This window comes from Zalophus californianus, chromosome 8, assembly GCF_009762305.2.
Source record: "Zalophus californianus isolate mZalCal1 chromosome 8, mZalCal1.pri.v2, whole genome shotgun sequence".
NCBI lineage: Eukaryota > Metazoa > Chordata > Mammalia > Carnivora > Otariidae > Zalophus > Zalophus californianus.
In genome coordinates, this window is record NC_045602.1 from 27,440,773 (window position 1) to 27,462,070 (window position 21,298).

At 38.6% G+C, this 21,298-nt stretch overlaps 1 protein-coding gene across 9 annotated transcripts in view; it reads left to right on the forward strand.

The window, feature by feature from the left end:
• Window positions 1-21,298, forward strand: part of LTBP1 (latent transforming growth factor beta binding protein 1) — a 388,182-nt gene that overhangs the window by 256,477 nt on the left and 110,407 nt on the right. For 6 of the 9 annotated variants that reach the window (XM_027621433.2, XM_027621430.2, XM_027621432.2 and 3 more), the window contains 7 exons: window positions 1,602-1,829; window positions 3,920-3,942; window positions 7,493-7,592; window positions 8,110-8,208; window positions 18,650-18,775; window positions 20,044-20,169; window positions 20,572-20,694. In XM_027621433.2, coding sequence (XP_027477234.2) covers window positions 1,602-1,829; window positions 3,920-3,942; window positions 7,493-7,592; window positions 8,110-8,208; window positions 18,650-18,775; window positions 20,044-20,169; window positions 20,572-20,694 — 825 coding nt within the window. The remainder of the gene's footprint in view (window positions 1-1,601; window positions 1,830-3,919; window positions 3,943-7,492; window positions 7,593-8,109; window positions 8,209-18,649; window positions 18,776-20,043; window positions 20,170-20,571; window positions 20,695-21,298) is intronic. The other 3 variants (XM_027621434.2, XM_027621437.2, XM_027621438.2) reach the window with 1 other exon arrangement.

A 21,298-nucleotide genomic window follows, 5' to 3' on the forward strand; every position in this document is an offset into this window, starting at 1 on the left:
ATTTCTCTTCAAGTTCAATTTTAATAGCTTTGTAACTCTTACATGAAACATAAATCAAGATGGTGAATATAACACAGGGCGACTCCTCCATAACATCCAGTAACTAAATTTGGAAAATAACATTAAAGACAAACTTTTTGTACTTACCCAGTTTTTGGTTATATGGTGATTTTCACAACATTTACTCATTAATACTGCAAATATTTGATCGGAAAACATGTTTTCTTCTGGAAACATCTGTTCTTTCAAGTAAGAATTGTATTTCATAGTTAAATTTAAGAATGAGGTTCCACCATTTAATGTGTGATCCTTAGAAAAACAATGTTTTAGCGTGCTTCAAGGAGAATTTTAGAGTTTCCTTTTTATTGAGAACTAATTTTAGGTCCAGAACATTCAATAGGAGATCTCTTGTTGAGTAGAAGTGAGAAATGACTTATTTTACTTTCAATTTGAAAAGTAGAAATAAAAAAGTTGACCATAAGCTCCTTAGTGTCTGCCTTTGGTAACTTGCCTCCAATAGCAACACCAAAGGGATTAGGTGGATTTTCCTTCTCAGGCCACACACTGCCTTACCACCCCTGTCTTCTCCTTTACTTATTCCTGGAGATGATGCAGTGGAGGTTAGCAAGTCCTATGGGCCCAGTCTACATTTTTTTTTTTTTTAACAGGCAAGACCACTTTCCTGGCAAGGGTAGCAGTCTCGGGGCACAGAACATCTCCTTGTCCTCTGGATAGTTAAGCCAGCTGGTCAAGATCAGGCTGTTGCCTACTCATCCCTTTTTTTGAAAATGACTCCATTCTGACTTGGCATGTCCTGTTGTTCTTGACTTTTATCCATCATCCCTTTAGTATGTCTTACTTTGCTGGATTTCTTCTCACTATCCTGAGACTTTCTCTTCAAAAACACTCCCCTTTTCAGTCCTTCTTCACCAGCCTCACCATATCAGCTGATATGCTCCATTCTGGCTGAGTCCTTTGGATTCTTCAACTGGAAACAAATTATGAACATTTCAGCCTCTCATTTCCCTGACTAGTGATTGATTTTTCTCTTTTAACCTTCTTGCTAGTCATCTAGCTTAGAGAGATGTTATTGAGTTCCTTGTTAATAACTAATGCAATTATACCAAAGCAGGAGGAAAAGAAGAAAGCCTGGTTTTTGCTGATCTTATACACATACCCTATGAAATATATATAATATATATAGTATCTTCTGTACATGAAAACCTCCTAATACATTACATATATTTCATATATGTGATATATAATATGATAGAGAAAATTAAATATAGAAAATGTATATATGATATCTCCTAATTGGTTGCTGATATATATAATATAAATATATGCTCTCTATATGCTATAAATATAATATTGATAAGGAATTAACAGATGGAGAAATGTTGAGTAAAAGAAAGGGTTGGGTTTTTTCTGTAAATATGCAAGTTTAACAGAAATTCAAGCATTATGCGTCTGTTTTTGAAATTTTTAAATGTAACTATATTAATGGTGATTTATTAAGAAATACTCATCATGATATTTTCCTCTGTATAAGTTTGCACTTTTAGATTTTTAAAAGGAATATTTTCCCATCCCAAATCTAGCTGCTTTTAAGGAAATCTGTCCTGGTGGAATGGGTTATACGGTTTCTGGCGTTCATAGACGCAGGCCAATCCATCACCATGTAGGTAAAGGACCTGTATTTGTCAAGCCAAAGAACACTCAACCTGTTGCTAAAAGTACTCATCCTCCACCTCTCCCAGCCAAGGAAGAGCCAGTGGAGGCCCTGACCTTCTCCCAGGAACACGGGCCAGGAGTGGCGGAGCCAGAAGGTGAGAGTGAAAATAGATCGAGGAGGTCTTGTGTGTCTTGGTTTCCCTGTCAATACCCTTCTAGAATAGGGTTTTTAACCTCAGTACTATTGATACTTCAGAATAATTCTTAGTGAGGGGCTTCTCTGTACGTGGTAGGATGTTCAGCCCCCTCCTTGGCCTCGAACTTTTAGTTGCCAGTAGCACCGTCCCCCCTTCCAGGTGTTACAACCAGAAGGGTGTCCAGCCCCGCCAAATGTCCCTGTAGGGTAAAATGACCTCTGGTTGAGAACCACCTCTGTAGAGTAATAGGTTTGTAGCAGCTAACGCTATTCCACGGTGATCTCAGGACATGCTGGGGGCTACTTTTTCTTGGTGTTTATTCCTGAAGGGTAATTCAGATCATTTAGGGAATAGTCTTAATTCATTTCTTTGTTTAGAGGGCCATTTAATAAATAGTTATGTACTTTACAAAGACGAATCCACAGACTTAAAGAAGTTAAAGCATTGACTGAGCTTCCATGAAATAGAGGGCAATGGACAGTCAGGGATGATGGCGCTCCAAGGAGGAGGACAGGAGAATCCATCGAAGGGATCTTGGAAGTCTCCTCGCACAGTCCTTTCATTGACTTTCTGAGAAGCCTGAGACCTAGAGAGGGAATATGGCTTGCCAAGTGTCATATGAAGAGTATGTAATGGGGCCAAGGAGCACATTTTCCCAAGAAAGCGAGTATGGCTTTATATTCTAGGAGCCTAGAGACAATTGACCTTGTCTCTAGATAAAAGCCAGCATCTCCAATTCCTTGAATATCTTTATTATCCTAAAAATGTTTCCCCCAGATAGAAAGAATAAACATTTTTAGATTTGTACAGAATATATATTTTCTTTAATGAAGCCCCTGTTGGCTTCTCACAGTTTGTTGGGTCAGAATTTAAGGTGCCCATTTATGGATTTTGTGAGGAGAGAAGGTATCTAGGTTAGTGGAGAATCAGGAACTTGGCCAAGCTGCCTTCTAGAGAGGTCTTTTTCCAGGGCTTTGAATCTTTCTGTGTTCTGGCCTGTTTTATTTCACTGTCTCACTTGTGGCCCTTCTTGTTAGGCAGAGCAGGGAGGACCTCCCCTAGAATTGACAGTATTGACCGGTTTGCTCCTCTGCACGGGGTATCATGGCCAGATGTTTGCAACTACTCCTGCTCTGCACAGGCAGGAGGAAATGGGCTCTGGTCCAGCTTCTGCCTCAAGACTTCTTTGGTGGGTTACGCAGGGCCGACCGTTAGTTGACTGTTCCAACCACAAGAATATAGCAGCAGTGATAAGCTATCTGGTGTCCTGATTGCTTTTGGAAGTTAGACATCTACCGACAGTGAACACTGATGTTTATGGGGATGATGACTAATGAGAAAAACCCCAGTAATTGTTAATCATAAGCTTGAGGACTAATACTAAGGACTGATTAATGAGAAGCAAGTCTTTCTAAATCCAAAGGCATAACCACTCCCACCGCTTCACAATAATGTCATGACTGTGTAATATGTAATCTGTTCAACATATTGATGCTAATCTCTAATTAGATTTTATTGGCCTATGAGTTCTTTCTCTCTAATTTAGTTAGTTTATCATACGATGCTCACAGGGCTTCAATACATACTAGGAGTACAGTACCCGGTTTTAGATCTCTTACTGAAATAAGTGGCTTTCTTTTTTAACATTAACATCAAGTATTATATATTATGATAAGGATAAGTATGTGGCTAATTAATGAAAATGCTTTTTTGATGTGGGAAGTTCCATAAAATTGAGATTAGACATAAAGTAATGTACCAGGAAGTATTGTTTCCTTTAACCTTTTCAGTTAATGAGGGAGTTGGAAACAATTTTATCACATCTACCTGAACTTTTGTAGCCAAGGAATGATACAGCATGGAGAGTTTGTCTTTTGGTCATGTGTAAAATTCTCCAAAATGGTAGATGACAATAGTTCTGCATTTGATTTTGTTTCATTTTTAATCCTTTTGGAGTGGCAGTGGACTTCTGTCGTTTTTTTACAAATTTATCATGTGGTGAATTGACTTCAATTGTACTAATGTCTTCCTTTCTTTTCTGGTTTTAGTGGCAACTGTACCCCCTGAGAAGGTAATTCATTCATTATTTGCAGGTCTTTGTCTTTTTACTGTCACAATGATTTCCTTTTAGAATACATATGGATTTTTTTAGACTTAAATACAGTAACATGCCTATTATTCATTATTTGGTTTGAGGAAATAAAGCATTCATTCAAGAAATATTGATTGAGCCCCTGCTACATAACTGGCACTATCCTGAGTTAAGAAAACAATCGAGAACAAATCAGACAAAACTCCTTGTTCTCATGGAACTTAAATTCTAGTGAGAGAAAAAGGTGGCACTGAAGGAATCAGAGGCTTACACAGAATTCAAGTCAGTTCGTGGCCTGGACTGTGGACGGAAGGAAAGGTTCCGGTGTGTACATGCATTTGTGAATTCTTAGGGTGCATATATACTGAGTGAAGTTCTTCTTAAGTAATAGCTAAAATTTTTTTTAAATTTTTTATTGTTATGTTAATCACCATACATTACATCATTAGTTTTTGATGTAGTGTTCCAGTAACAGCTAAAATTTAACATGCGTGTTTGATTACATTAAAAGAAGAACAGAGCTTACTCTTGGAAGTTACATTTCAATACTAGAATATTGGTTCTTAGAAATTTCAGAGAAGTATTTAGTCAGCCTATTGGTTTTTTGGCATAAAATGGGACCATGAATTGTGAGATTTATTCATAGGAAATATAGAAATTTGCTGGATCTAAGTCCTGTTTATGTAATATTGTTCCCCATCTGAATCTTGCTTTGATTCTTTAATAACATGAAAATTAGATCGTTATTAAATCTTCATACATTTATATATCGCTCAGTAGACAAGAATGACAAGTGTTAGAATTTAAATGGCACAAACACATATAAATTACTATAAATAGTTTTAAAATTTTTTAGCTTATGCATATAGGATAGAATAACTTCAGAGTTCTAACCTAAGTGCTAAAAGAATCCAGACAACAAAGAAGTAGGATTTTAGAGTGACAGCACCCAACAAAGAAGAGCATTGTTAAATTGACCCCAAAAGCAGTACAACACATATGCATATTTTATACGCACATTTACAGCTCCTGGATTGTGTTTCTAAAGGTCAGTAGTGTGCAGTAGTTTGCAATTTTGTTGATTTTGAATTCAGTTCTGGTTGATATGGGGAAGGAATCATTCAAGGCATGAACAGACCAGCCAGCTCCCTGATAACCTCATCTTATTTATTTATTTATTTATTTTTAAAGATTTTATTTATTTATTTGACAGAGAGAGACACAGCGAGAGCAGGAACACAAGCAGGGGGAGTGGGAGAGGGAGAAGCAGGTCTCCTGCTGAGCAGGGAGCCTGATGTAGGACTCGATCCCAGGACCCTGGGATCATGACCTGAGCCGAAGGCAGATGCTTAACGACGGAGCCACCCAGGCGCCCAACCTCATCTTATTTAATAATCTCTGTTTTCTTCACTGTTGAGGATGGAGTTTATGGTAACTCTCACTAAGGATCTGAAAGAGGGCCTGAACATTTTCTTCTATACTTACATTGTAAATTTTTTGGAGACGAGGCAGTGGGAAAAATGCAGTCATAGTCTTTGCGGTCTTGACTCCTCACAGAGGTCTCATGATACTAAAAATGGATGAAGAGAAAGCGGGGTAGCCCGTGGGTGGGAAATTATATGTGCAAAGGTGCGATGGAGGAGACAGCAAGAGGTCAGTTAGGGGAGCAGGAGAGGCTTGGTTGGAAGGAGAACTTGGGGCTGCTTTGGAAGGCTTGGAATCCAAATGGCAGTTGTAATCAGTGGCGAGATACCGTGCTCCTCTCTCTCGACTCTACTTGTCAAGTGGAGAAGTAGCATTGATGAGGAAGTCTGCTGTCCCGTGCTGATGGGGGAAATTCTTTCTGTAAGTTTCAGGAATCCATAAACATCTGATGATGGTCTGCTTCTTGCTGGCATTGACCATGGGCTGCAGGGAATGGGCTGCAATTGAGAGACTGATTGAGGTCACCTTTAATAGGTAATGGAAGATTAGTCTGTATTCTTTTTATTTTATTTTTTATTTATTTATTTGAGAGAGAGAGAGCGCAAGAGGGGGTAGGGTCAGAGGGAGGAGCAGACTCCCTGCTGAGCAGGGAGCCTGGTGCAGGACTCGATCCCAGGATTCCGGGATCATGACCTGAGCCAAAGACAGTCGCTTAACCAACTGAGACACCCAGGCGCCCGATTAGTCTGTATTCTTAAGGGAAAATGTGGGAAAAAGTAATAAATGCTCAGTCCTTCTAGAAGATGAATCACGGCAGGATTAACTGAGACAGGGAGACAGAGGGAGCTTAAGAAACCAATAGATAATTATAATAAACAGGACGAGAAAGAGAGTCCAGACCAGGACAGTGGGGGCTATGGGTACGGAAAGGTCAACAAACATCAAGAGCAGTGCAGATGGGCAGAGCTTGGAATGAAGAATGAAAGAGCAAGGACCACAAGGTGACTTGAAACCTGGCCGGTTTAATCCCTGTGGCCTTGACAGAAATGCAGACCTTGGAATGAGAACCTGCAGGGCTTTGGAGGGGATGGATTTGAGGTGCTGGTGGAAGATCTAAATGGAGTCACACTGTAAATACTCACGCCTACGAATTTGGGTTTTTGATGAGATACTCAGAGAGGTTATCTATTTTATAAAAAGCAGAAAAGGAGATAATTGAAGTTAGGACAACGATGAAGAGGGAAACAGACCTGGGGAGTGAGCTTTCGGGAAGATGGCAGTGGTGTGCTGGGCAGCCATGACCAAGTAACCTGATGAACACTTCTAAGGATATGGTGGCACGGGCACGCTGGCCCCACTGTGTGTGTCTGCTGGCCTCACAGTTCAGTCTGCAGGAGCCCTGAGCAGCTGTAACTAGAAGCTGAGCCACAGGTGCCGCAAGCCTGTTTCTTCACCTCTGGTCTGGGGGACGAGAGGGGGCAACCTACGCGTGAGGAAGCCCTGGGTGCTTGTCCAAGCCCCTCTGTTTTTGTTGCTGTGCTTGACTACCCCTATGCTGAGAGCTGGAGGTGCAAAGTTCCTGGTTGGGAGGTTCAGAAAGGCCTTAATGACTGCCTGGCTTAAAATATTTTAATGTACTGTACGTTCTTGGTTATGACACATGTGCAGTACCCATTAGTTACTCTGCAAAGTGTGGCTGGTCATCTTCCTAGGGCAGAGCACCATGTCCAGGAGAGGATAGTTTAGTTTTCCTTTGGGGTTAGTTTTGCCTTGTTTGAGACCAGATGTTGGCCCCTGAGCCAACGCATTTGTTTACAACGTCTGAAGGGACCTTTTGCTTTGGGCCCCTGGGCCGTGGGTGAGGGTGTGTACGTGGGTAAGCGCTGTTGGGGGAATCAAAGGCTTGCTACAAAAGTGGCTCAGCAACACTTTGTATGTGTATTTTTTTCCCCCACATGATTGCGCAGGTTGTTGTCCAATGTACTGTGATATTTGTTGCCTTTCTAAGAGTAGAATTAAATAAAGATAGTAATATGTGAACATTAAAGATAATTCCTACTTTAAGTTCTCTCTCTCTTTTTTTCTTTTTAATACAACCACCCAGGAAATACCTTCATTGGATCAAGAGAACACCAAAGTTGAGCCTGGTCAACCCCAGCTCTCTCCAGGCATCTCAACTATTCATCTGCACCCACAGTTTCCAGGTAACCTCTGTTGATCTGTGCTATTTGTAAGAGTATTATCAGTGAATAAAAGAGTAAGATAAGGATTCTTTTGTCTTTGATTTTAAAGTTTGATAAATCATTAGAATTCATATGTGAAATGCCATGTGAAACATACACTTAAGTATATTAATATACTTGTAATGTTAGTGTGGGGATGGTCATGTAAGTTTTAGAAGACTAAAAGGAAGGTAAGTTTCTCACGATTTTCTGTGGCCAGGAGTAGGTATATATTATTAGAACACTTTTGAAGGTCATCATTTGATGAAGTGTCATTTTTCTTGGCTTCTGAATTCTTCTCATATTTTCTTACTAAATGTTGAAACTGAGGTGAGGCTATAGATTAATGCCAGGAGCTTTAGGGATCTCTAAGAGTCTTTAATTATCCAAGCACGACTGTGGTATGTTACTAGAATTAAATTATGCTTACATTTTTGAGATGGGATCTCAAAGCACCTAACAGGCTTTAACTTTTTTCATCCCCTCTTTCCTCATGTAGTAGTGATTGAAAAAACATCACCTCCTGTGCCTGTGGAAGTAGCTCCTGAAGCTTCTACATCAAGTGCCAGCCAAGTGATTGCACCTACTCAAGTAACAGGTAGGTATGGTATTCTGTTCCACAGCCTGTGCGGGAGACATAGGGGTGAGCCTCCTGTTAAATGTAGTATCACAGTTGTGTCAAATGTATGAGATTGCTCATGGCAGGGTGAGTCATAATAGCAAATACTTGGAAATAATCTAAATACTGTTAAAAAGGAGGAGCATTTAAATAAATTATGGTACATATACAGTGAAATATTACATAGCTGTTAATGTTGTAAAAGAATATTTAATGTCATGAGGAGATGCTTATGGCAAAATGAGCAATATAGAACACAGTATGATTCCAATTTTATTTTTTAAATGTTTACAAACACAGAAAGAGAGACAGAAAGCACATCAAAGAGGTGCCTGGGTGGCTTGGTCAGTTAAGCATCTGCCTTCGGCTCAGGTCATGATCTCGGGGTCCTAGGATCGAGCCCCACATCGGGCTCCCTGCTCAGTGGGGAGCCTGCTTCTCCCTCTCCCTCTACCACTCCCCCTGCTTGTACTCTCTCTCTCTCTCAAATAAATTAGTAAAATCTTAAATAAATAAAACACAAAAAAATAAATAAAAAAGTACATCAAAGTGTTCATCACCAGTTAATAGGATCGTGGATAATCTTTGTTCTCTGATATATTTTTATATATTTTCAAAATTCTTTATGATAATTTTAATCAGTGACACATTATAAACATTTATCATAATGTGAAACAAACCAACAGCATAAGAGTTAATATCCTTGATGTATAGTGAGCTTTTATAGATCAGCAATAAAAATACTAATAGAAAAATGGGGAAATAATATAATCAGATAATTTATAGAAAAACATATAATAGGAAATGTCAACCAGTAATCAAAGAAATGCAGATTAAAATAATTATTATCAAATTAGCATTTAATTTTTACTAGAGTAAAATTGAAGTCAAACACATTGCCAAAAGGAATGTAAACTGGTCAACGTTTCTGGAAAGCACAAACTGGCATAATGTATCAAGAATTTTAAAAATGTTCAGGGGCGCCTGGGTGGCTCAGTTGTTGAGCGTCTGCCTTTGGCTCGGGTCATGATCCCAGGGTCCTGGGATCGAGCCCTGCGTTGGACTCCCTGCTCCGCGGGAAGCGTACTTCTCCCTCTCCCACTCCCACTGCTTGTTCCCTCTCTCGCTGTCTCTCTCTCTCTGTCAAATATAAGTAAAATCTTTGAAGAAAAAAAAAAATGTTCAGGGGCACCCGGGTGGCTCAGTTGGTTAAGCGACTGCCTTCAGCTCAGGTCATGATCCCGGAGTCCTGGGATCGAGTCCTGCATCGGGCTCCCAGCTCAGTGGGGAGCCTGCTTCTCCCTCTGACCCTCTCCCCTCTCATGCTGTTTCTTTCTCTCTCTCTCGCTCTCTAATAAATAATAAATAAATTTTTTTAAAAAAATGTTCAGAACTTTTGACCCAGTAATCCTATATTAAAATATCTAGTGTGAGGAAATAATGTCCCTAAAGACTGAGATAATGTTTATATAAATGGATACTTACCACAGCACCAGGTAGAATAGAGAAAAAGTAGAAACAATCTAAACATTTAACTATGGGGAAGTAGATAATTATGTTACATCTATGCATTAGAACATGATGCTGCCATCAAATGCAGTATTTTTGAAGAATTTTTATTAAAATCTAGCAGCAAATGGTCACAAAATACTGTTAAACGTGAGATGAAGTATATGAAAATGCAGGAATGTAGAATACTATTACCAGTTATATAAAAACTTATACACTGAGAAAATACTGGAAGAAAATATGCCAGATATTAGCAGTGATTATTTTTTATAGTAGGATCCAAGAGGTTTGGGGGTATTGGTAGAATATTTTCTATTTTCCATATACTGTATAATGGGCAAATATTCTATAGTCAGAAAAAGATCACCAAGATGTATCATGCCAACTTAAGGTCAGGATGAGGTTGGCTGTGTATAACAAAAAGTTAATAGAGGAATTTGCAGACTTTCTTAAAATATTCTTTCCTCAGAAACATGATATGTATAATTTTTCAAGTAAAAATGTGCTTGGTGTGTTAGACAAATTATAGCGATCATTTCACCATGTGTGTGTATATCAAAACATTAAGTTGTACACCTTAAATATGTATATGTTTTATGTTGAAAACAGTACAATTACATAAAATATGTAAAATAAATTATATAAAATATGTAATTTTTATATGTTAAAAAAACTTTTGGCTATTTTCTCAAAAATGTGGATGTAAGTTCTCTTAGATATTTGAACTGAGATGTCAGACTGGAAAGTATTTTGTTTTTTTGAGAGAAAAACAGAGTGCATGTGCAGAGTGGATGGGGCGGGGTGATGGGGGTGGGGGATGGAGAGGGAGAGGGGGGGAGAGAGAGAGAATCCCAAGCTGGCTCCAAGCCCACGAAGAGCCCCTCACGGGGCTTGATCTCAGGACCCTTGATGTTGGTCTTGAGCCGAAATCATGAGTTGGATGCTTAACCAACTGAGCCACCCAGGCGCCCCTGGAAGGTGTTTTTATTTTATTTTATTTTTTTTTTAAGATTTTATTTATTTATTTGAGAGAGAGAGAATGAGAGACAGAGAGCACGAGAGGGAAGAGGGTCCGAGGGAGAAGCAGACTCCCCGCCGAGCAGGGAGCCCGACGCGGGACTCGATCCCGGGACTCCAGGATCATGACCTGAGCTGAAGGCAGTCGCCTAACCGACTGAGCCACCCGGGCGCCCCTGGAAGGTGTTTTTAAAAAGCACCTGTGTGTTCCAAGATGAAATGCACCCGACAGAGGAGTGTGGAGTCGCATCATGGACCGCAGTGTGTTTTTACCCAGGTCAGGGCACCTGTAGCCAGAGCCGTAGCCTTCCCCAGTTACTGCCTTGCAACCGCTCTTTGATGTTACTCTTAATATTGAGTTAAGTGATAGAGAAATATCAGATCTTCTCAGTGCTTCTAGAGTGATACAATGATACGGTAGTGTTTGTTTTTTAATGGCCATGGCTAAAACCGTTTCTCCATTCTGAAGTCATTTATGTGTCTGCTCGCTTTATTAAGCACATCTGTGAGAGGCTCTGCTATGCGCTGTAACATACACAACGATGTAATACACCCTCTTGGACAGCAAGGATCTTCTCACTGTTGACCTCATATTATTAAAGAGGAAAATTGCAGTGTGACAATGTAATGTACTGGGTTTAAATACTGTATTTCTATATTTCTGTTTTCCAGTGTATAAATACAGTTTTGTGCTTTTTTAACAATGGCTGACTTCAATGGATGGACTTCTTGCAAGCTAGCTTTGTAGGGGTTAAGTTTGGCTAGATAAAAGCAGTTTTTCCATTTAAATGCAAATGTTATTCCGTGTGAGGAATAACAAATTGAAGTTACTTAGCTTCAACTGAACTACAGAGCTGATTTAAAAAAAACAAAAAACCAAAAAAACGTAGCTGTGCTGTATGAAGTTGTTAGAAGACAGCTTAATTCGAGTTTGGCAGAGATACACGGCCAACATCTGCTATCGCATGTTTGAAGCATGAATATTTCCTTCCAGAAAAAAAGTGACGTTAAAATTTTATGCAACATTTGTAGGTGTTCCTACTTCCTATAGTAGAAGAATCTTTCTGAAACAATCCATAGGGAGAATATTATAGTCTTTGAATTAAAATGGTTTGCAACTTTAGAGCTACACAATCATCAGTAATCTACACTAGAACAAGAAGACTGTTTTATATCAAATTTAAATTAAACTGTAGATGTTCCCATTGATTTGATATGAGAGCCAAACATGTAGATTGAGGGAGCAATCCGATCAGCTCTGTCCGGAATGTTACACAATGGTTTTTTCCCCTAAAACACAGAGGAGGTAAATCTTACTTGTCACTGTTCGTTTGTCTCACAAGTTGAAGAAAGGAATAGAATATTACATAGGAATCTAAAATAAACAAATCAGCTCCACATTGCTCAGTGACAATATCTTTATGGTGGTGAGATTGGAAGGAGCCTTTGCAGATTTCTTCAGACACACTTTGACATGTTATAATTATAAAGTGAGCCACATATTTGCAGGACATAAGTGTGATATTTTCCACTCTTAACAGCTGATTTGGTGGCTTGCGACATTATTGGCATACTGTTTCCAAATAAATTATACATTTCAGCATATAAATTCTTGATTTAGCATAGTGTCTTAATAGCTCAAGGGTAGGTTGGAAAATCAAACCTCTGGCAAATATTTACAAAGTGGAAACATCTGTTTCAATTGTTGTGGGACAATTTATGCTCATTATGGGGCAGCTAGGAAGCCGGGGCATTTTTGTAAACCTTTCCATGAGTTAACATTTGATGCCTTCCTCCTCTTCTACCCAGACTTCCTCCATGGCCCTCGAATAACAGCCAGAAATTATTCTTTGACTTCCATGACTACCATGTGGAAACCTTTGTGATTATCATGGCCCAAACATTATAAAAACTATTTGCTCATCAGAGCTTTTCCAGAGCTCAGAATTGACCCCTTTAAAAAATGTTTGTTCCTAAAGCGTATTGCCGGCGTCCTTACGGCTTCAGTAAGCTATGTATGCTGATGGAAAATGAACTCCTTTTTTCATGTAAAATCACTGTACTTTAATATTTCCAGGCTTTATTAATTAATTTATTTATTTATTAATTTACTTTGAGTAATCATCTGATGAGGAAAAAAGCGAAAGGTCAGCATACTCATTTTCATATTTTGGCAAAAAGCTTTCTTTTTCATTTTAAAAAAAAATATAATAAAGATACCAAACTCTTAAATCCACTGTTGGCCTTGTTGCTGGGATAAGTAGAGTATTTGGTTTTCCACTGGCTTTTGGTCATGGCTCTTTTTCCAGGTTTTAAATGGCACTCTGGTGAAAGAAACAGAATACGGTCCTTGACCTGGTGAAAGTTAAAGTTGTCTCGGGGGCACAGAGAGTAAGAAAGTGTCAGGTGGTCCTGAGGACCAGGGGACATGTGGTGGGCGTTAGGGATGAATCCAGTGGGAAGAGCATCTTGATGATCTCTTTGGGATACCAAACATGTTAAAGAAGACTAGACATTTTCATTAACTAGAGTACCCTGGAGACCAATAATTAGTGCTTCCTATGTGAGGCTTTGCCATAATTCTTGTGCTTATGTCCACACAGTCTGCTCAAAGAAATGTACATTTCAGCATAAGCTGATTCATTATGTGGAAACAGGTTCACATCCCTATGTATGAGTGACCTCTTAGAAAAATAAAAAACATAATGTCTTTTCCCTAAAAAAACATGGAAAAATGAGAGAATTTTTCCAATTCTTCCTCAAGACAATACCTCAGGACTCGCCTTTCTGTGTAATACATCCTGGAGAATGAAAATCTAATAGAAAAGGAGGGGAAAGCACAGGAAGAGGTGATTAGGAGACTTGTTTTAAAAGTTCTGAGGTGTTTTGAAGGTGTTACAACTCTTCTTTCTACTTACAAGGGTGGAGTCCTGCCTCAGAGGTGGATGGAAGGAAGTTCTGAGGCCAAACTGATGAAGGTTATATGAATTAATCACTTATATAAAAAAATGGGACAAACGGGGTAGAAAATCAAGTATATTTTAGTACATGTCCCTCCACTCCTTTGATGTATCTCTTAGTACCCTCTAGTGGTGTCAGAGTAACATTTTCTTAACATATGTTAGTGCCCTGCCAACTGGGAATAACCCTTTTTTTTTTAGTGCAAAAAGGTGGTGTTTTTTTTTTCCTTTAAATTTTTTATTGTTATGTTAATCACCATACATCATTAGTTTTTGATGGGATCAACCTTTTTAAGCTGTATCTCTATATACTTTATCTGTGAGGTAATCAGCTAAAGATCCTCAAACATGCCTCATAAATATCCTCATAGCTTCTATTTAAGATACTAAAATGGAAGGTAAGGCCATTATATTCACTTCATTTCCTAAGACTAAGCAGTATACTTCTTAAGTATTTCTCCTATTTTAGAGCTGATGTAAAAAGAAACAATTTAAATATGTTGGCAGACTGTGGTGTAAGAATGTATTATATTTGAATTAAATATCACATAGTTTTGAAGATTTTTGTTCACACATGTAAAACTTCCATTCTAAAGCTATGCTTGAAAAGTTATAGATATTTGGTAATCAACAGGTTGGTATGTATGGGCGTTGGGGCAGTGAGTCACGCTCCGGTGTTGCATGAAAACCCCAGATTTATAGCCTTTGAACTTGTGAATCCTTGCCTGACTGTATTAATTCATCTTCTGATCTTTCTTTTTGCAAATCTGATCAATATGTCTTTTCTGTTTTATGAAAATGGCAGAGAAAACTCTAGAGGAAGATCAGTAATCACAAAGATAATCGAGAAAAGTAAATACGAATAATTTTCAGAGAAGGTGTCTTCCTACAATATGGAATAGATGGTTAGAGATGTGATTTTCACACTGTTCTAGTAAAGAATTCCTATAAACAGAAAAGAGAACTCTTACCTAAGTGTCTAGGATTATAACCTAGAGAAGATTACCTTTTACCTTCAGATTTTTGTGGCATAGAAATGATCATTTTTTTTAAGGAAGACTTCTGATTATAAAAGTAATCATACATGCTCATTGTAGAAATTTTGAAAAATGCCGAAAAATATAGCAGAAAATACTAATCCCCATAATCATAACATTGAGATTTCTTTCTTTCCTGTCTTCTTTTCTGTATAATATTGTAATTTAGATTATATTCTGTATTTGTAACCAACTATATTTTTTTAACAAATCAGCATTTTCCTATCCTGTCAATGCTTAATTATGCTCTATATGTTTCATAATTCATTTTTTGCATTACTGCCAGTCACTTAACTTTAAGCAGTCATGTTAATTACCCATGTCTTTAGCCTTTTGAATTACGGTATGTTTTCTGTGACTTTACATTATACAGACTAAGCCAGTCTATTTTTCTGATAGTGAATTAGCATAAATAGGCTCACTAAAGGTATTAATTTGTAAATGCGTGACATCCAAGTAGATACTGCAGCTCTGTATTCATATGCTTCCTTTTAAAGTCTAGCAACTTTCCAAATGATTTGCACCAATTGTCTTAAAGTCACAGCACAGTGAATAACACTTGATGAGAAATGAATAATGTGGTTTGGGTTTTTGGAAAGCAACCTCAGCCCTAAGTTGGGTCATTTCCATAGGGAGTCTTTGTTAAAGCACTGTTTTTTCACATCCTCATGAAGAATGCATTGTAGGTTACTGGTGATGGTAGCATACCTGTTTTTCTGTTTCAAACCACAGACCCCTCCAGGAAGGCTGTTGCTGTAGCTTGTGCTTAAGGCCCTGGTCTTCTTACACTGGGCACTTGGACACACCCATGGCCGAATGCCTTTTTAGCATTGTTTGCTTTGTGATGGCAATGGGATAATAGTCCAAGGTAACATTGTTATTGTTATTCCAGGTGTACAAAATAGTGATTCAACAATTCTCAGTGCTCACCACAAGTGTGCTCTTAATCCCCATCACCTATTTCACCCATCCCCCCACCTAACTCCCCTCTGGGAACCATCAGTTTGTTTTCTATAGTTAAGAGTCTGTTTCTTGGTTTGTCTCTTTTTTTCCTTTGTTCGTTTGTTTTGTTTCCTCAATTCTGCGTATGAGTGAAATCACATGGTATTTGTCTTTCTCTGATTGACTTATTTTACTTAGCATTATGCTCTCTAGAATCCATCCACGTTGTTGCAAATGGCAAGATTTCATTCTTTTTATGGCCGAATAATATTCCATTGTATATATATACCACATCTCCTTTGTCCATTCATCTGTCAATGGATACTTGGGCTGCTTCTATAGTTTGACGATTGTAAATAAAGCTGCAGTAAACATCCGGGTGTGTGTATCCCTTTGAATTAGTGTTTTCATTTTCTTTGGTAAATACCCAGTAGTGGAATAACTAGATCATATGGTAGTTCTGTTTGTAATTTTTTGAGGAACCTCCATATTGTTTTCCCCAGTGGCTGCACCAGTTTGCATTCCCACCTACAGTACACGAGGGTTCCTTTTTCTCCATGTCCTCACCAACACTTGTTTTTTGTGTTGTCGATTTTAGCCAATCTGACACATGTGTGGTGATATCTCATTGTGGTTTTGATTTGCATTTTCCCTGATGATAAGTGATGTTAAACATCTTTTCATGTGTCTTTTGGCCATGTGTAGGTCTTTGGAGCAATGTCTTTTCATGTCTTCTGCCCATTTTTAAGTGGATTATTTGTTTTTTTGGTATTGAGGTGAACAAGCACTTTATATGTTTTTGGATACTAAGCCCTTATCAAGGTATATCATTTGCAGATATTTTCTCCCATTCAGCAGGTTGTCTTTTAGTTTTGTTGATTGTTTCCTTTGCTGTGTAGAAGCCTTTTGTTTTGATAAAGTCCCAGTAGTTTATTTTTGCTTTTTGTTTTCCTTGCCTCAGGGGACATATCTAGAAAAATGTTGCTACATCCGATGTCAGAGAAATTACTGCTTGTGCTCCCTTCTAGGGTTTTTATGGTTTCAGGTCTCGCATGTAGGTCTTTAATGGCTAACTTTCATTGAGCTTGTATAGTGTGCCAGACATTGGGTTATGCACATTATTTATCTTTGAACCTGACACTCAGGTTGGTTCTCTGATTATTCCCATTTATCTTACATTCAGAGAAGTGAGGCATAGAATGTTTGAGTAACTTGCCCCTGTGTTATAGATTTAAGAAAGGGCAGCAAGATTTGTGTTTGCACTATCTGCACACCTGGGCTTCTACCAGCTGGCCTGCCCTGCACCCCACCCCCCGCCGCCGCCATGATGCCATTATAACTCCTTACAAAGATCATTGAAAACAGACTGTCTTAGGAGAGTAATTCCTCTTAGGAGGACACTTTTGAGTCCTCAGGTACTTTAAAGTTGTCATGTATCCTTTTGGTAATGAAGCTCATTTTGATGGCCTTCATTCAGTGTGGACTCCTATGACCCTGCCTCTACCATGGTTGTGTTCCCCAAATGGAGTGAGGACCCAGGGCCAATCTGCTCAGGCCTTACAGAAGAAGTGAGTTTCACACAGGAGTCATTAAGAGCACAAGGAAAGAGTTTAGCAGAGAAGATCGGGAAGAAGATTCTACTTTATCAACATAAATATGCTCATGTTGAAATTGGTAAATTAAGAGTGAGTTACACCCCAAAGTTTGGCTTTGATTAGAAGTGGTAAAACTTCCTTGAGAATTAAAGAGAAATTTTGGAGGAGGTTGGACATAGTTGTTGGAAACTGAATTTGACCTGCTAATGAATAAAAAGTTACCACATATTTCTTATCAGGAGGACTCACCTGATGGTTCTGAGTCCATCATATCAGATGAACTGGAGTGGATAGAAACTCAATGTTGCACAGCCCGGTGAATGTACCAAATGTCACTGATGGTAAATTTCACACTGTATATATTTTACAATAATAATAAATAATTAATTTCCAAAAGGAAAAAAAAAGAAACTCATTGTGGGCCATCTTAGAAGTTAGAAAGAATTGATTATCTTACAACTTCCAAAGTGCCCTTTTTCTGAGTTACTATCCATTCCAGTTCAACTTAGAAGTTGTTTCATTAGGAGTTATTGATGATTTTGGGTGAGACTAACTGAGCAATTATGAAGTAATCAAATTTATACTTGATTTTAGAGGTTACCATCTTTTTTTGTTGAAGTAAAGTTGACACACTGTTGCATTAGATTCAGGTGTATAATCTAGTCATCGGACAGGTCTCTTTGCTATACTGTGCCCACAACAAGTGCAGCTACCATCTGTCACCACCCAGTGCTATTGCAGTACCATCAAATAGATTCTCTGTGCTGTGCCTTTCATCCCAGTGACTTCATCTTTCCGTAACTGGAAGCCTGTATCTCCCACTCCCCTTCACCCACCTTGCCCAACCCCCATCCGCCTCTCCTTTGGCAACCATCAGTTTGTTCTCTGTATTTATAGGTCTATTCGTGCTTTTTTGTTAGTTTGCTCATTTGTTTTGTTTTGTTTTTAGGTTCCATATATAAGTGAAATCATGTGGTATTTGTCTTTCTCTGACTTACTTCACTTAGCATAATAGTCTCTAGGTCCATTCATGTTGTCAAAAATGGCAAGATCTGATTCTTCTTTATGGCTGAGTTATAGTCCACTGTGTATATATACCACATCTTCTTTATCCACTCATCTTTCGGTAGACAGTTGGGTCTCTTCCGTATCTTGGCTATTGTAAATAATGCTGCAATAAACGTAAGTGTGTGTGTATCTTTTCGAAGTAATTTTTTATTTTCTCTGGATAAATTAGAGGTGATTTTTGTCTTCTAATTACATACCTGACAATAAGCTAATCAGGAAATGCAAAGGAATGGTTTGAAAGCAATGAAATCTTAGTTGATATCTGTTTTTTCCTCTATTATTTATTTTTAAGAAATCAATGAATGTACTGTGAACCCCGATATCTGTGGAGCAGGACACTGCATTAACCTGCCCGTGAGGTATACCTGTATATGCTATGAGGGCTACAAGTTCAGTGAGCAACAGAGGAAATGTGTTGGTAAGAGATGCTTTTAGTAGATGAAATTATTAAATATCAAATATTTACACATTAAGAACATGTTTTATGTAGTTATCATGGGAAATGTTATTGTGTTTAATTTTTAAAAATTTTTATCCCTGAACTAAGGGAGCCCCAAAAGAGGGTTTGCTAATCTCCTGGGATGTTCTTATCTCCTGGCTCAATGCTACCTACCTGGCCAAATGTAATACAATTAGATAAAGGTGGGAAAAAAAAATATAAAGGTGAAAAAATTTCCAAAGATTTCTAGGTATAATAAAATAATATAATAAAATATAGATAAAATAATATAATAAAATGATAGAAATATCTACCTACAAACATGTATTTAGCAAAACTAAAATAAAATTAATATATACTGCAATAAAGACTTATACTCATGTAAGTGCATAAAATCTGATTCCTAAGAGCAATTTCTAAACTGAAAATAAGCTGACACAAAACTGTTAATGAATTTACAAATACAGGATCTTGTCCATGGTTCTTTGGAAAAAAAAGTATCTCAGAGGTATAATAGCATTATGGAACTCATTTCAGTGCATATGTTAACACTAAATTTAATTTCTCTCTTTTTTAGAAAAAGGAAATTTAGCACTAAGAATTATAAAGCAACAGAGGTGTATACCCAATTAATATAAAGTAACAAAGGTGTATAGCCAATTAATATGGCTTTAGTGTGCTAAATGCCATTATGCAAGATGTGTGACTTGTGTTATTTTGTATATATATGTGGTCAAGAGGAGTATCCACCTGCGCCATCCCATGGCTATTTCTCTTGAATTTGTGTACATCCTATGTATTCTGTTTAGAACCGTAGAATATAAAGTTGAAAGGGGCAGCTGAGATGATCTTGTCTAGCTTCACCCACATGCACAGTGGAAGAGTCCCTTTCATGATATTTCTGGATGTTTCTCCTGAGCTGGCCTGGGGGTCCCACAGCGAATTTCCCTGCTTAGATGACTCCATGTATCCGGTGGGTCTTTCTGTGTTGACCCAGATCTATCTTTCAGAAACACCAATGTCATGGTTATAGTTTCAGCTTTTGAAACAATACACCTTAAACATATTCCCTGTTCCCAGTAACCATCCTTCAAGTGTCTGAGGAGGGTGATCATGCTTCCTTTCACTATTCTCCTCGGTTATAAAGATTTGGTGCACAGGGAATAGTACGCTGGTATTTTATGGACAGGGAAACAGAATTTCATGCTACACTGCACTGATCCTTTTATCTGTATTTTTGTTAACAGATATTGATGAATGCACTCAGGTCCAACAGCTCTGCTCCCAGGGACGCTGTGAAAACACTGAGGGAAGTTTCTTGTGTATTTGCCCAGCAGGATTTATGGCCAGTGAGGAGGGTACTAACTGCATAGGTAATGGCAGTATTCTTCCTGATGCATAAATTCCCAGATCTGGGTTGTTAGCTCCCCTAAGATCCCATCAATCTTACTGCTTATTCAGGCAACCCAGAATTTATTATTGAACACCTTTTATGACATAGTCTTCTGCTAGATACTGGAGGATACAAAAATGGAATGTTTTCTCCAACACTTTTGAATGAAGAATGTCAAATGTGTGCAGAGCCCAAGGTGTTAAATGTTTTGGGCCCCACATAAATCAAAACGACTCAATTTTTGAAACATGTCAAACAAATGAAGAGATTGTGGTAGGAATGGGTTATTTTATTCTTGACTTCCATCTGACCTGGGAGATGGGAGAGGTTTGAAATTCTGTTGTGGGAAATAAAACTCGACAATGTTTTCTGCTTTGTGTAGATGTTGACGAGTGCCTGAGGCCAGATGTGTGCGGGGAAGGGCACTGCGTCAATACCGCAGGGGCCTTCAGGTGCGAATACTGTGACAGCGGTTACCGCATGACCCGGGGAGGCCATTGCGAGGGTGAGTCTATGCCACGTCCAAGTGCGGAGTGCACGAGACCTTGAAATGCAGGGCTGGGCCCCCAGCTGGGGCTGCCAGGCACCCAGCCTGGTACTTAGCTTCCTCTGCCAGTGTGTGCGCGACACCAGCCTCTCATCCACGCTCCTCCTGCCTTCTGGACTCACAGCCTCTTTGCCTCCCTTCAGTGGCTTGGTCTGGATTATTTTCCATCTTCACATTCTCCTTGTCCACTTCAGTATCTGCCTTCCCTCGTATTTGGAGTGAATTGCTTTAGAATGATTAATTGCAGAGTGTCTTAGCATAAACCCAGACTTAATTCCAGCGTCTGGGTCATTCATCTGGGAGCTGGGTGCAGGTTTACCCGCTGTTGATTTTTAGTTTCCAACCTTTTCGCCTTGTTACATTCCTTTCCTGTGCTCTGGGACTTGTTTACCAACCCTCCACAGAAGCACTGTCTGACTAACGGCAGGTCAAATTCCAACCATGCTAGATAAAATTTCTTTATTATTGACCACAGCAATGAGTTTGCTAGTGTTATTTAAAAAGAAAAAAAGTTCTGAAGAGCTTTTAGAGCATGGCCAGAATGATTAACCACTTAATTTTT